Genomic DNA, 16,234 nt, shown 5'->3' on the forward strand with positions numbered 1-16,234 from the left:
CTTAGATTTATTTCGGTGATCGAATTGAGGGATGACAGTGCGAGGAACAGAATACATTTTTTGGGATATGAATTGCTTTGGTCACAAGGTGTGGTGACAGTGAAAATCAGATTCACACAATCAATGCATCATACAACACAGGAGGAGGCCATTCGGCCCATCGTGCCTGTGCCGGCTCTGCCGTAGAGCTACCCAATTAATCCCACTCCCCCGCTCTTTCCCCATAGCCTTGCAAATTTTTCCTTTTCAAATATTTATCCAATTTCCTTTTCAAAGTTACTATTGAATCTGCTTCCACCGCCCTTTCAGGCAGCGCGTTCCAGCTCACAACAACTCGCTGCATAAAAAAATTCTCCTCATCTCCCCTCTGGTTCTTTTGTTGATGATCTTAAATCAGTGTCCTCTGGTTACCGACCCCCCTGCCAGTGGAAACAGTTTCTCCCTGTCTACAGTATCAAAACCCCTCAGTTTTGAACGCCTCTATTAAATCTCCCCTTAACCTTCCCTGCTCTAAGGAGAACAACCCCAGCTTCTCCAGTTTCTCCACGTAACTGAAGCCCCTCACCCCTGGTACCATTCTGGTCAATCTCCTCCGCAAATCCAGTAAATCGCTTGACCCTTGCTTCTCAGCATCCTTCTCCTGTGAAAAAGGCTGTTACTGCATCGCTTCCAATTTTACAGCGTGGCTAGATTTGGAACAGGGTGAAACATCTGGAGGTTCCTGGCACTTGTTTCTCCGGGAGGCGACCAAAGCTTTGCTAACAGCAGGCCTAACAGAACACAAGTCTGACTCTGGGATTACACAAGAGGTTTCCATCAAAAGGTACCCCGTCTCATTTGTTGGTCGACACTGGCTGTTATTTCAAAGTGATTAAAAATAAAATCCAATTTGTGTTTACCAGTGCTATAAAATACAGCTGTATCCAGTATTTTTTTAAATTCGTTTATGGGATGTGGGCGTCACTGGCAAGGCCAGCATTTATTGTCCATCCCTAATTGTCCCTCGAGAAGGTGGTGGTGAACCGCCTTCTTGAACCGCTGCAGTCCGTGTGGTGAAGGTGCTCCCACAGTGCTGTTAGGGAGGGAGCTCCAGGATTTTGACCCAGCGACGATGAAGGAACGGCCGATATACTTCCAAGTCAGGATGGTGTGTGACTTGGAGGGGAACTTGGAGGTGGTGGTGTTCCCATGCGCCTGCTGCCCTTGTCCTTCTAGGTGGTAGAGTCGCGGGTTTGGGAGGGGCTGTCGAAGAAGATTTAATCATATGTCGCTCCGCTAGACCCAAAATGGAGATAGTGGCTGCTGTCACATTGCATGGTTAAATCAAAGCGAGTCCATTAATGGTGTAGAAAGGCTCAATGTTTACAATTTTAAAAGTTCTGCAAAAATAGACTTCTGTCGATCTTCCCTGATGCAGTTGCCCAGGGTCACCACACTGTTGCATTTCCCAAAGAAAGAAAGACTTGCATTTCTACAGCGCCTTTCACAACCTCAGGACCTCCCAAAGTGCTTTACAGCCAATGAAGTACTTTTTGAAGTGTGGTCACTGTTGTAATGTAGGAAACGCGGCAGCCAATTTGCGCACAGCAAGCTCCCACAAACAGCAATGACCAGATAATCTGTTTTAGTGATGTTAATTGAGGGATAAATATTGGTCCCAGGACACCAGGGAGAACTCCCCTGCTCTTCTTCCATTAGTGCCATTATGCCCGCCTGAGGGGGCAGACGGTGCCTCGGTTTAGCATCTCATTGAAAGATGGCGGCACTGGCCAACTGGGTAAATGCACTACTGAGCCAGTTAAATCAGCATGTACTGTCGGGCGGTCCCAGGTTTGAACCCGGTCTATGTTGATTGAGCGGGCATCAGTCAAAGTAGCAGTCGGCATGCCGCTGTGTCCACGGGCATGGTACCAGGAGGCTGCCAGCACCTGCCAGCTGTGGAGCTGTACCTCTGCACGAAGGAATGCCTTCAGGGGAGCAGATGGAATTGGGAAGAAAGGAAGGCGTTTGTCACACGGTAAATGACAATGAAGCCAGTACCTGGAGAGTTACAGCTCGTCTCTTAATATTGAGTTACACTCGCTTTCAGTCAACCACAAGAGTGACTTTCCTTCCAGCTGCCCAGATGGAAAAAAGGCACTTGCTGCAGAAAAAAAAATGAAAAAAGGTGCCATTTTATTTCAGCAGCAGTGTCGTTACGGGCTTGTCAAGTGTAACTGTGTGCTGTGCTTTATTATATTTAAGTGTGAGCCGTGGCTCAGTGGGCAGCACCCTCGTCTCTGAGTCAGAAGGTTGTGGGTTCAAGTCCCACTCCAGAGACTTGAGCATAAAAATCCAGGCTGACACTCCCAGGGGAGTGCCGCACTGTCGGAGATGCTGTCTTTTGGATGAGACGTTAAACCGAGGCCCCGTCTGCTCTCTCAGGTGGATGTAAAAGATCCCATGGCACTATTTCGAAGAAAAGCAGGGGAGTTATCCCTGGTGTCCTGGCCAATATTTATCCTTCAATCAACATCACTAAAACAGATTATCTGGTCATTGTCACATTGCTGTTTGTGGGAGCTTGCTGTGCGCAAATTGGCTGCCGCGTTTCCCATATTAAAGAAGTACTTCATTGGCTGTAAAGCACTTTGGGATGTCCTGAGGTCATGAAAGGCGCTATATAAATGCAAGTGTTTCTTTTTTCCTGCGACACTGCCCCATGCTCTGAGCTCCTGTGCACCAGCAGCACTAGACTGCTGCTTTCCTCACTTCACATAAATCTTTTGCTTTCTTGGAGAACGATAACTTTGTGGGGGAGGGGGAGCGATTGGCTTACAGCCTCATTTTCGAACATGCCTCTTTAATTTGCGCGCTCAAATTCCTTCTGCAGTTTTAGCAGTGTACAACAGAGAACAATGGATACCTGGGAGTGATTACTAGGTAGTAATCTAATCCAGGAGTTCAGCTATCCTAAATCACCATCCAAACCCACAAGATTAGATTACCGTCTCGAAATCACCCCAGGGAATCATTTGAAACATGAAAATGATTTGCATTGTGAACTTTATGGGGGTGGTTTGATTTCATTTTGGGTCAGTGTTTATTTGATAGTGGCTGCTGGCGCAGAGAGCAATGGCCTGTGCATTTTAGCTGGCTGCGCGGCCCGTTCAATTTCTCGCGCAGATGCGGTTATTACCATTGTAAAGCCGGTGAGCGGCCCGCATGGGACCTCCAGACCGCCGTGTGGCCATGCAGCTTAACAGGAGCATTGGTCACTGCAAGTTTCTCACATAAGAGTTTGCTGTTCATTCCTGGTGGGTTTTTTTAAAATGTGTTCATGGGATGTGGGCGTCGCTGGCAAGGCCAGCCTTTATTGCCCATCCTAGTTGCTCTTGAGAAGGTGGTGGTGAGCTGCCTTCTTGAACCGCTGCAGTCCGTGTGGTGAAGGTGCTCCCACAGTGCTGTTAGGGAGGGAGTTCCAGGATTTTGACCCAGCGACGATGAAGGATCGGTGATATATTTCCAAGTCAGGATGGTGTGTGACTTGGGAGGTAACTTGGAGGTGGTGGTGTTCCCGTGCGCCTGCTGCCCTTGTCCTTCTAGGTGGAAGAGGTCGTGGTTTGGGAGGTGCTGCCGAAGAAGCCTTGGCGAGTTGCTGCAGTGCATCTTGTAGATGGTACACACTGCAGCCACGGTGCGCCGGTGGTAGAGGGAGTGAATGTTTAAGGTGAATGCCCAGAGATTTCTACAGTGTAAACTGGAAACCCAAACATGGAAGTTACTGTGAGTGACGTTATGAGGTGAACATTCAATGTGCTCATATAAAAATCCATTCTGCACTACTTTAGGAGGCATTAACCTCTTAAAGCTCAGACCTGATGCGTCCATTAATATTCTAGAGAAGAATTTGATATGAGGGCATTAAGCATTTTACGATAACATCAATTGTAATTTCTAGCCTCAAAAGTCTTTTGTTTTAAACAGAATTCCATGGCTCCACTTACTTGTGCTTTTATATGTGCTGGCATTAGTTGTTGAGGGTTTTCAATTTCATTTTCTCGTGGTTTTCTCTGTTTGATTTGTGATCCCGGAGCCACAGCACTACTGCAGCTGAAAGGGAAGAGCGGGCAATGTCCCCCCGTCGCCCCCCCCCCCTCCACCCCCAGGCCCTGACAAAGACCACTCTGAGACAGACATTTCTGGGTGGGCAAGAGTCATCTTGATGATCATCCAATTTTACCTCCTTTGCAGTCGAGTGTAAAAGTGGGGAAGTCTTGCTACAACTGTACAGAGCGTTGGTGAGACCACACCTGGAGTACTGCGTACAGTTTTGGTCTCCTTATTTAAGGAGGTATCGATAGACTCGCATTGGAGGCAGTTCAGAGAAGGTTCACGAGGTTGATTCCGGAGATGAAGGGGTTGTCTTATGAGGAAAGGTTGAGCAGGTTGGGCCTATACTCATTGGAGTTTAGAAGAATGAGAGGTGATCTTATTGGAACATAGAAGATTCTGAGGGGGCTTGACAGGGTAGATGCAGAGAGGATGTTTCCCCTCATGGAGGAATCTAGAACTAGGGGGCATAGTTTCAGGATAAGGGGTCACCCTTTTAAAACGGTGATGAGGAGGAATTTCTTCTCTCCGAGGGTCGTGAATCTGTGGAATTCTCTTCCCCAGAGAGCTTTGGAGGCGGAGTCATTGAATATATTCAAGGTGGAGATAGAAAGATTTTTGAATGATAAGGGAGTCGAGGGTTATGGGGAGTGGGCGGGAAAGTGGAGTTGAGGTAGAAGATCAGCCATGATCTCAATGAATGGCGGAGCAGGCTCGAGGGGCCGAATGACCGACTCCTCCTCCTATTTCTTATGTTCCTATGAGTGGCAGTAAGGGACCTGGTCGGTTCAGATGAGGAACTATGCAACGCGGGAGACTGAAATTGTCCCTGCCCTCGACGGCACGAGATGTTAATGCTCAGAAATGCTCTGCCCATGGCAGTGTCCCAGACATAAAATCCTGAAATGGTGCTGCAATCTCAGAGCCTCACTTCAACATTAGCGGAGGCACCGCGCGCGTTCCTGTTCAACTACAGGAAACTCTTTGGTATCCGGCACCGACGGGACCGGGATGGTGCCGGTTGATTAAGAATTCCGGATGACGGAGAGGGTTATCTACCGAGGCTATTTTTAACAAACAAAAATTAAAAAAATCATGAAATGTGCAGTATACAGTAATTGGGTGCTCACCTACAGAATGTTGTGTTAAATGGATGGTGGAAGATGCTTGATTAAGTACAGTACTGCCAGTTGAGGGTAATGCAATGCAGTGACTACCAGCAGCGTGGGAGACACACAGTACCCCTGTAAAATGGCGGGTCAGAAGAGACTACCGGCAGCGCGGGAGAGTCAGACTCCTGTTACAGGGGGATTGAGGTGTTCCGACTTCCGACAGCGCCAAGAAGCCGAGGAGTGGCAGTTTGGAGAACTACCCCCACTGACTAACTCGGCCACCGCGGGAGACTCGGACTCGGCAACATTGCCGGTTATTGAGGTGTTGTTTTCGGAGTATGAATTTTGCCAGTTAATAGAGAATTCCGGATATTTAGGTGCCGTTTAAACAAGAGTTTCCTGTATCTGGAATTGGGACAGGTAGTTGATGCTGCACTTGATGGCCTGCTCCATGTCTTTTACTATGCCTCTGTCCCAATCCAGCCTCTGTCCGCTCTGCCCCGACAATGTCCCTTAATCCCAACTACAGGAGGCCAGCCCTTCTTCACCAGGGTAACATTTTTTATTTTCCCCCCTGGCGTAATAAAACTCACTACGCACTTGGTTTGAGTATAAAGCAAGGCTTTAATCAACTTGTTTCAGAACATGGAGGTCTAGTTGTATTTCACTAGCTCCTTGTCTTACAAAATGTCCCTGACAAAAACTGGGACCACCGCCCGAGTATTTATACTCCTTGGACGGCGCCACCAGCTGGCCGTCCAGTGTTATTTCATAGGTAGTTTCTCGATGATGAGATTTATGACACCCCCCATCCGCCATCCTGTGACCTCTGAGCGAGAGTGGCATTTTTGTGTTTATGGGCAATAGGAACTGTGTTGAGACTGCACATCATTTCACATGGGATCCTTACTGCCAGCAGAGAGAAGAAATCTTCATCCCCTCAGTTCAGGCACAATTCAAACCCAGTTTCCACAATGAATGTACAGCGTACGAACACACTTTGCTACCCAGTCCTTCATTCTCCTTGTTTTGGATCGCACTGTAATACGCACTTTCCAATCCAAGCGGAACTGCAGCCTATCTTTGTTTTATTCATTCCTGAGATGCGGGCGTCGCTGGCAAGGCCAGCATTTATTGCCCATCCCTAATTGCCCCTTGAGAAGGTGGTGGTGAGCCGCCTTCTTGAACCGCTGCAGTCCGTGTGGTGAAGGTACTCCCACAGCGCTGTTAGGGAGGGAGTTCCAGGATTTTGACCCAGCGACGATGAAGGATCGGCCGATATATTTCCAAGTCAGGATGCCGTGTGACTTGTCCTTCTAGGTGGTAGAGGTCGCGGGTTTGGGAGGTGCTGTCTAGCTCTCTACCAAGGCTGCTCTGCAACTGGGAACCAGGAGATGTGCAAACACATTTCAGGATGATCTGTGCTCTGACTCCTCCTCCCACTGAAGAATCACTTTCCCTCCGCTCAGCTTCTCCACCTGATAACCGTGTCTGGCAGCAGGATGGTGCCACGTGTTGATTCACCGTACCTAGAGTTAGATCTTACTGCACTGTGGTGCAGAGTGCAGGAACACCAATGGATGGTGCTGCCCTTTACCACAGCACGTTGATAAAGCAAATTGGACTATGGTTTTTTGTCAGGGTAAAATGTATTTCTGACTATTCTGCGATTAGAATTAAATCCTCTCATTCACTGCCTCTATTTGGTACAATGGAGTCGCTCCTCTGAACTTCCCATTCTTCTCCTAATCACCGAATATGCCACCTGAAGTGCTCTTCCTCACTGTGCTGAATCAAAACTCATTGCGTCATCTCTTAGTCTGACTCAATCCTTCCCAGTCCTCAAAACCCTGCAAATCCTTCTCTCTTGGTTTTCCCTACCTCCCACTGTCTACCTGCTTTAAGCCCAAGCTGGGGGTCACCGAACCACTAAACATCTTCTCTTGTAGTCTCTTCAAGTTCTGTGGGTCATCCAGTATTGACCTTCACCTACCTTGGTCAACATTCTAACAGGAATTATGTCTCACCTCCTGACTCCCCAAAGCCTTTCCACCGCCTATAAGGCACAAGTAAGGAGTGTGATGGAATACTCTCCACTTGCCTGGATGAGTGCAGCTCCAACAGCACTCAAGAAGCTTGACATCATCCAGGGCAAAGCAGCCGCTTGATTGTCGCCCCATCCAACACCTTAAACATTCACTCCCTCCACCACCGGCGCACCGTGGCTGCAGTGTGTACCATCTACAAGATGCACTGCAGCAACTCACCAAGGCTTCTTCGGCAGCACCTCCCAAACCCGCAACCTCTGCCACCTAGAAGGACAAGGGCAGCAGGCGCATGGGAACACCATCACCTCCAAGTTCCCCATCAAGTCACACACCATCCTGACTTGGAAATATATCGGCCGTTCCTTCATCGTCGCTGGGTCAAAATCCTGGAACTCCCTCCCTAACAGCACTGTGGGAGCATCTTCACCACACGGACTGCAGCGGTTCAGGAAGGCAGCTCACCACCACCTTCTCAAGGACAGCTAGGGATGGGCAATAAATGCCGGCCTCGCCAGCGACGCCCACATCCCGTGAACGAATAATAATAAAAGAAATCACAAACATTTGGGCTGGGACACTCTCTTACCTTGTAGATACAGGACTTTGCATTGAGAAAGAAAAGCTCTATGGTGGCATTGTCCTTCAGATAAGCAATGCTTTCGATGTAGAACCTGCAAGAGAATCAAGAGAGCTCAGTGTAAACATTGTGAAGAAATGTTGTTTTCTTCCTTCATTAAACCTTTCACAGTGTGCTTTTCCATTTCTGAAGATTTCTCTATCAATCGCATTAACCTGCCTCTGAAGTCAGACTGACTAACCGACTGACTCACACCCTCAACTTATGATTAAAGACATCTCGATTCAGCCAGCAGTACCCAAGGCGAGGAGAAGAGACAACTGAGGAGGTCTAAAATTGGCCATGGTCCCAATCTGGGTTGAATTTTGTTAAAAAAATAAATAAATGAGTACTTCCAACTGTAGCTATTAATCTTGTTAAATCGCAGTCTAACGTAGAGCTGTGCCTTCATCAGTATCATGTACATCCCTGAGAACTGAGCATTGTTGGGCTCAACAAGCCCGTCTCCTTTTATTCAGCAAATAATTTGAACCGTTTTATTTTAGCTGGGAGTGAACCAATGTCACTGTGACCTAACTTGTTACTAACCAGCTTGTTGGGGAATTCCTTGATAATCTCATAACCTGTGGCAATAATGGAGAAATGCATCTGAAGGGGAATGGACAGCCCTTGTTTTGGACGTAACACAACTTTTGCTGACAAGTCATTCTTTCACCCATTTGACCTGTAGTTTTTAATTTCAGACTAGCAGACCTCCCATGGCCTTGCTCGCACTCCGTTGGAGGTGAGCCTGTATTTATAAGGACAGGAGCATTATACTCTGTACTCAGTTATTCTGCTGCCAAGATCTCTGTAACACAAGTGCCAGGCAATGACTATCTCCAACAAGAGGGAGGCTAACCATCGCCCCTTGACATTCAACGTCATTACCATCGCCGAATCCCCCACCATCAACATCCTGGGGGTCACCATTGACCAGAAACTTAACTGGACCAGCCCCATAAATACTGTGGCAACAAGAGCAGGTCAGAGGCTGGGTATTCTGTGGCGAGTGTCTCACCTCCTGACTCCCCACAGCCTTTCCACCATCTACAAGGCACAAGTCAGGAGTCTCCAACAACACTCAAGAAGCTCGACACCATCCAGGACAAAGCAGTCTGCTTGATTGGCACCCCATCCACCACCTTAAACCTTCACTCCCTCCACCACCGGCGTACCGTGGCTGCAGTGTGTACCATCTACAAGATGCACTGCAGCAACTCGCCAAGGCTTCTTTGGCAGCACCTCCCAAACCCGCGACCTCTTCCACCTAGAAGGACAAGGGCAACAGGCGCATGGGAACACCACCACCTCCAAGTTCCCTCCCAAGTCACACACCATCCTGACTTGGAAGTATATCGCCGATCCTTCATCGTCGCTGGGTCAAAATCCTGGAACTCCCTCCCTAACAGCACTGTGGGAGCACCTTCACCACACGGACTGCAGCGGTTCAAGAAGGCGGCTCACCACCACCTTCTCAAGGGCAATTAGGGATGGGCAATAAATGCTGGGCTTGCCAGCGACGCCCACATCCCGTAAATGAATTTTAAAAAAAGTCTTGGCCAACGTTCCTCCCTCAGCCAGCACCAGGAGATCGTCTGGTCATTCATTGGCTGTGTGTGGGAGCTGGTTCTGTGCAAATTGGCGGCTGCATTTGCCGATATAACATAGAAACATAGAAACATAGAGATAGGAACAGGAGTAGGCCATTCGGCCCTTCGAGCCTGCTCCGCCATTCAATGAGATCATGGCTGATCTTCGTCTGAGATCATAGCTGATCTTACCAGTTCAGTACCCCGTCCCCGCCTTTTCTCCGTAACCCTTAATCCCCTTAGCCTTCAGAAATATATCCAATTCTCTCTTGAAAATATTTATTGAATTAGCCTTCACAGCCCTCTGTGGCAGGGAATTCCACAGGCTCACCACTCTTTGAGTGAAGAAATTCTTCCTCATCTCTGTTTTAAATGATTTGCCCGCTATTTTTAGACTGTGGCCCCTGGTTCTGTGCTCCCCGGCCATTGGAAACATTCTCTCTGAATTCAGCCTGTCCAGGCCTGCCATAATTTTATATGTTTCGATGAGATCCCCTCTCAATCTTCTAAACTCCAGTGAGTACAAGCCCAAACTATTCAATCTCTCCTCGTAGGTCATTCCCGCCATTCCAGGTATCAGCCTGGTGAATCGCCGCTGCACTCTTTCCATGGCAAGAACATCCTTCCGCAGATGGGGCGACCAAAACTGTACACAATACTCCAGATGCGGTCTCACCAGCACCTTGTACAGCTGTAGTAAGGTATCCCTATTCCTATACTCGAACCCCCTTGATATGAAGGCCAACATACCATTTGCCTTCTTAATCGCCTGTTGCACCTGCATGCTCTCCTTCAGTGACTGGTGCACAAGAACACCCAGGTCCCTCTGCACTTCCCCATCTCCCAATCTATTGCCATTTAGATAATAATCCACCCTCCTGTTTTTACCCCCAAAGTGGATAACCTCGCATTTATCCACATTATAGTGCATCTGCCACGTATCCGCCCATTCCCCCAACCTGTCCAAATCGCACTGTAGCCTCCTGACATCCTCATCAGAGCCCACCCCTCCTCCTAGTTTAGTGTCGTCAGCGAATTTGGAAATATTGCATCCAATTCCCTGATCCAGATCATTTATATATATTGTGAACAGCTGGGGTCCCAGGACAGATCCTTGCGGCACCCCGCTGGTCACTGCCTGCCACTCCGAAAACGAGCCGTTTATTCCAACTCTCTGTTTTCTATCCGCCAGCCAGTTCTCTATCCACGTTAATACTTTGCCCCCAATCCCATGAGCCTTAATTTTGCATGATAATCTTTTGTGTGGAACCTTATCGAAGGCTTTCTGGAAGTCAAGGTACACCACATCCACTGGCTCTCCCCCATCTATTTTACCAGTTACTTCCTCAAAAAATTCCAGCAGATTAGTCAAACACGATTTACCCTTTGTAAATCCATGTTGACTCTGTCCGATCCTTTCCCCATTTGTCAAGTGCTCCGCTATTTTATCCTTAATAATGGACTCTAGCATTTTGCCCACAACCGATGTAAGGCTTACTGGTCTATAATTCCCTGCTTTCTCTCTACCCCCCTTTTTAAATATTGGGGTAACATTAGCTACCCTCCAATCCACGGGTACTGTTCCCGAGTCAATGGAGTTCCGGAAGATGATCCTTAGAGCATCTGCTATCTCCAGGGCCACCTCCTTAAGTACCCTAGGATGTAGTTTATCAGGCCCCGGGGATTTGTCGGCCTTCAGTCCCCTCAACTTACCCAACACCATATCCCTAGAGATACTAATTTCTGTCAGCTCCTCCCTCTCATTAGTCCCTATGTTTGTCGATATTCCTGGGAGGTTATTTGTGTCCTCCTTTGTGAATACAGAACCAAAGTATGAGTTTAATTGGTCTGCCATTTCCTTATTCTCCATTATATATTCTCCCGAATCGGACTGCAAGGGACCGACTTGGGATTTTACCAGTCTTTTCCTCCTGATATACCGATAAAAGCTTTTGCAGTCTGTCTTTATGTTTGCTGCAAGTTTACTTTCGTATTCTATTTTCCCCTTCCTGATTAATCCCTTTGTCCTCTTTTGCTGTATCCTGTACTGCCCCCAATCTTCCGGTCTGGTGCTTTTTTTTGCCAGTTGATATGCCCATTTTTTTGATTTTATGCTGTCCCTAATTTCCCTCGTTATCCATGGTTGAGTCACCTTTTTAGGTTTATTTTTATGCCAAACCGGTATAAACATGTTCTGGAATTCTTCCATTCTATCTTTGAATGCTTGCCATTGTCTATCCACTGTCAATCCCCCCAGAAACACCACCCAATCAATCTTACCCAATTCCCGTCTCATACCCTCGTAATTCCCTTTATTTAAGTTCTGGACCTTAGTCTCTGATTCAATTTCCTCACTCTCCATCTCGACTGAGAGCTCGATCATATTATGATCGCTCTGACCCAAGGGGCCTCGTACAAGAAGATTGCTGATAAGTCCCTTCTCATTGCACAATACCCAGTCTAAAATGGCCTGATCTCGAGTCGGCTCCTCGACATATTGGTCCAGATAACCGTCCCGAAAACATTCCAGGAATTCCTCCTCCTCAGAATTTTTACTAATTTGGGTAGTCCAATCAATATGTAAATTAAAGTCACCCATGATGACAGCTGTGCTCTTATCGCACGCTTCTCTAATTTCCCTTTTTATGCCTTCCCTCACCTCCATATTACTATTTGGAGGCCTATATATCACACCCACTAACGTTTTCCTCCCCTTGCTATTTCTCATTTCTACCCATACAGATTCCGTTTCATCCGAGTTAATATCCTTCCTTTCCATTGCATTAATCCCCTCCTTTACCAGCAATGCTACCCCACCTCCCCTACCTTTTTGCCGATCCTTCCTAAATATTGTATATCCCTGGATGTTAAGTTCCCAGCCTTGCCCACCCTGCAGCCACGTTTCTGTAATCCCAATCAAATCATACTTGTTTACCTCTATTTCCACAACTAATTCATCCACCTTGTTCCTAATGCTTCTAGCATTAAGATACAAAGCCTTCAGGCTTGCTTTTTTCACACTCTCATTATGAATTAGTTTGGCCCTTTGTGTTTCTCTCCTTTGCTTATTGCTTCTCACCTTTCTACCATCTATTTCCAGCTTCATATGACTTCCCTCTTTTCCACTACCTAGGTTCCCATCCCCCTGCCAAATTAGTTTAAATCCTCCCGAACCGCCCTAGAAAATATTACCCCGAGGACATCGGCTCCCTCACAGTTCAGGTGTAGACCGTCCCCTTGGTACAGGTCACTCCTCCCCAAGAACTGGTTCCAATGCCTCAAGAATTTAAATCCCTCTCCCTTGCACCACTGCTCAAGCCACGTATTTAGCTTATCTATCTTACTCTCTCTAAACTTATTAGCTCGTGGCACTGGTAGCAATCCAGAGATTACTACCTTTGAGGTCCTACTTTTCAATTTAGCTCCTAACTCCCTAAATTCAGCTTGTAGGACCTCCTCCCTCTTTTTACCTACATCGTTGGTACCTACATGTACCACAACAACTGGCTGATCCCCCTCCCCCTTCAGAATGCTCTGCACCCGCTCCGAGACATCCTTGACCCTTGCACCAGGGAGGCAACATACCATCTTGGAGTCTCGGTCTCGGCCACAGAAACTCCTATCTATCCCCCTTACAATTGAATCCCCTATCACTATAGCCCTATCCCTCTAACAAGAGTAGCTGCATCTTCAAAAGCAAGTCATTGGACGTAAAGCATTTTAGGGCACCCTGAAGATGTGATAAGACGCAATATAAATGCATGGTACATCCTTTATCGCCACAAAGTCTAATTGCTGTAAATAGGCACACCCTGAGGTAAATTATAGGCTAATCGTTGTTGGCCACTTCCTAAAATCCACTGCAGGCGAGTGACTGCCTTCCCTTCTTTCTCCTTTGAAGGACGTTGGGTTGTGACTTGTTGGTGTTTTATACAGTGTGACACCTTAAGAAAGACTTGCATTTCTGTAGCGCCTTTCACATTCTCAGGACGTCCCAAAGCGCTTCACAGCCAATGAAGTACTTTTTGAAGTGTAGTCACTGTTGTAATGTAGGAAACGCGGCAGCCAATTTGCGCACAGCAAGCTCCCACAAACAGCAATGTGATAATGACCAGATAATCTGTTTTTTACTGATGTTGATTGAGGGATAAATATTGGTCAGGGCACCGGGGAGAACTCCTGCTCTTCTTCGAAATAGCACCGTGGGATCTTTTATGCCCACCTGAGAGGGCAGACGGGGCCTCGGTTGAACGTCGCATCCGAAAGATGGCACCTCCGACAGTGCAGCACTCCCTCAGCACTGCACTGGGAGTGTCAGCCTAGATTTTTGTGCTCAAGTCTCTGGAGTGGGACTTGAACCCACAACCTTCTGACTCAGAGGTGCGAGTGCTGCCCACTGAGCCACGGCTGACACTAAACTGAAGTATGGTGGACATGTCTCAAAACATATTTTATATGTGTGTGTGTAGCTCTGTGTATAATATATCTCCAACATATATAATTTCCAACATTTGTGCTGAGGTTTTTAGTAACATTGTAAAAATGTCATGTGATAGTTAACATAACAGTAGGGAGAACGCAATAAACTCTGACACACTGATAGAACGAGTGTCAAATACTGGAAACTGTAGACCAGCTGCTTTACATATGGCGATGTTCAGGACGGATCATACAGCTGACAGCCTTCAGACTCAACTCCGCGTCAGTTGTTCTCAGCTTGCTCAGGCGGCACATTCCACCTCCGCGGTTTATTTTTCCGCTGCCTCGGCAATCCCTTCATGATGATGCTGGAGGGAATTCGGCAATCTTTGCCAGGAAGATGTGCTGCAAGGGAGTGCAGGTCAGAGCCAGGCCTACAACACTGCAGCCTGCGATTCCCTGACCCCGGGCTCGCTGTGAGCGTGGCTTCCTGTGGGATTACAGAATTAGTCCCACAGTGTTTAACAGGATTTCTTTCGCTCTTGGAACGTCATGTGCAGCGATTCTCCTGGTAAACACATTACTATTAAAAACAGACTTGCATTTCTCCAGCGCCTTTCACCACCTCAGGACGTCTCAATGTGCTTTACAGCCAATGAAGTACTTTTTGAAGTGTAGTCACTGTTGTAAAGTGGGAAAGGCGGCAGCCAATTTGCGCACAGCAAGCTCCCACAAACAGCAATGTGATAAAGACCGGATCATCTGTTTTAGTGATGTTGATTGAGCGATAAATATTGGCCCCAGGACACCGGGGAGAACTCCCCTGCTCTTCTTTGAAATACTGCCGTGGGATCTTTTATGTCCACCTGAGAGAGCAGACGGGGTTAGAAGGTTACAGGTTCAAGCTCCCACTCCAGAGACTTGAGCACAAAAATCTAGGCCGACACTCCCAGTGCAGTGCTGAGGGAGCGCTGCACTGTCGGAGGTGCCGTCTTTCGATTGAGTCGTTAAACTGAGGCCCCGTCTGCTCTCTCAGGTGGACGTAAAAGATCCCATGGCCACTATTTCGAAGAAGAGCAGGGGAGTTCTCCCCGGTGTCCTGCCCAATATTTATCCCTCACTCAACATCACTAAAACCGATTATCTGGTCATTATCACATTGCTGTTTGTGGGAGCTTGCTGTGCGCAAATTGGCTGCCGTGTTTCCTACATTACAACAGTGACTACACTTCAAAAAGTACTTCATTGGCTGTAAAGCACTTTGGGACGTCTGGTGGTCATGAAAGGCGCTGAAGAAATGCAAGTCTTTCTATCTTTCTTGTATTGTGCAAAGTCATCTGAATGCCCGATTGCTGCCTTATAGCTCGAGCACCTGATCTGTTGCGGTGTGGTACCCGTGACAAATCCTGCCCATTTTGCAGTTGCTGTCTGGGTCGCTTAGAAAGTTCCGGAGGCTGTTAGTAACTTACTTTGGCACCGTCACACATATCTGACCAAGTGAACGTGGAGGCAAGGAACTTCGCGAGAGATTGTCTTGAACAACCTGGCAGGTCAAGTGAGTGCAGCAGCAGCAGGCTCAGTGGCTGAGACGATACAAGTGTGATCAGACAATGGTGGGTTTGGAAAGTGCTGTCGCAATGTACGGAGGAGAAACACACCGACACAAACCCAGCCCGATTCTGGCGCTGAATTTTAACTCCCAAAAAACAGGTGGGTTGGGGTCAGGGCAGATGCTAAAACTAATCCGACCCCAACCCGCCCACTTCCGGGTTTAACGGAGGCGGGACAAGGGCGGGCAGCCAACCCGCTCCCAGGAGGCGGGTTGGCAATTTAAATATATTATAATGAGGCTGGCAGCCTCAGATTTAACCCTAGCCGGCTGGGTTTCCCAGGCCTCTGGAAACCCGGCAGCTCTATGGAGACGAGGTCGGCTTCGGGGAGAAGGTAATTGCCATTACAGCACTGCCTGTGGGCCGGGAGGAGCAGGAGTGCTTCCCCCACCCAGCCCCCAAACAAAGACTACTGGGAGCAGGGATCGGAACCCTGCCCGGGGTCAGGAATCGGAATGACCTGCTCCTGAGTGCTCCCCGCCTGACTGGAAGCCAAGCCTGTCAATCAGGCAGACTGCCGGGTGGGGAACCTGTCGTGAAGAAAGGACGCACTCTGTGGAGTTAAAATTCCACAGCATGAGGGGAAAACTCCGCAGCCCCCGCCCCCCCCCCCCCACGCAACGTTAATGCCCAGGGTCTGGTCTCTGTAGCTGCACCATGTTATTTTTGGCACTTTTGCAGCAAGAATTCACTTGGACTAATTAGAATTGACATCTTGTACACAGTAGTTAATCATTGTTGTGAC

General features: G+C 47.9%; 1 protein-coding gene across 8 annotated transcripts in view; it reads right to left on the reverse strand.

Annotated features, from left to right (window-relative positions):
- Positions 1-16,234, reverse strand: part of frmd4a (FERM domain containing 4A) — an 894,188-nt gene that overhangs the window by 155,197 nt on the left and 722,757 nt on the right. For all 8 annotated transcript variants that reach the window (XM_086010812.1, XM_086010811.1, XM_086010810.1 and 5 more), the window contains one exon: positions 7,839-7,923. In XM_086010812.1, the coding sequence (XP_085866938.1) occupies positions 7,839-7,923 (85 nt within the window). The remainder of the gene's footprint in view (positions 1-7,838; positions 7,924-16,234) is intronic.

This window comes from Somniosus microcephalus, chromosome 17 (genome assembly GCF_052327205.1).
Source record: "Somniosus microcephalus isolate GS21.2 chromosome 17, FLI_Smic_1.0, whole genome shotgun sequence".
Taxonomy (NCBI): Eukaryota; Metazoa; Chordata; class Chondrichthyes; order Squaliformes; family Somniosidae; genus Somniosus; species Somniosus microcephalus.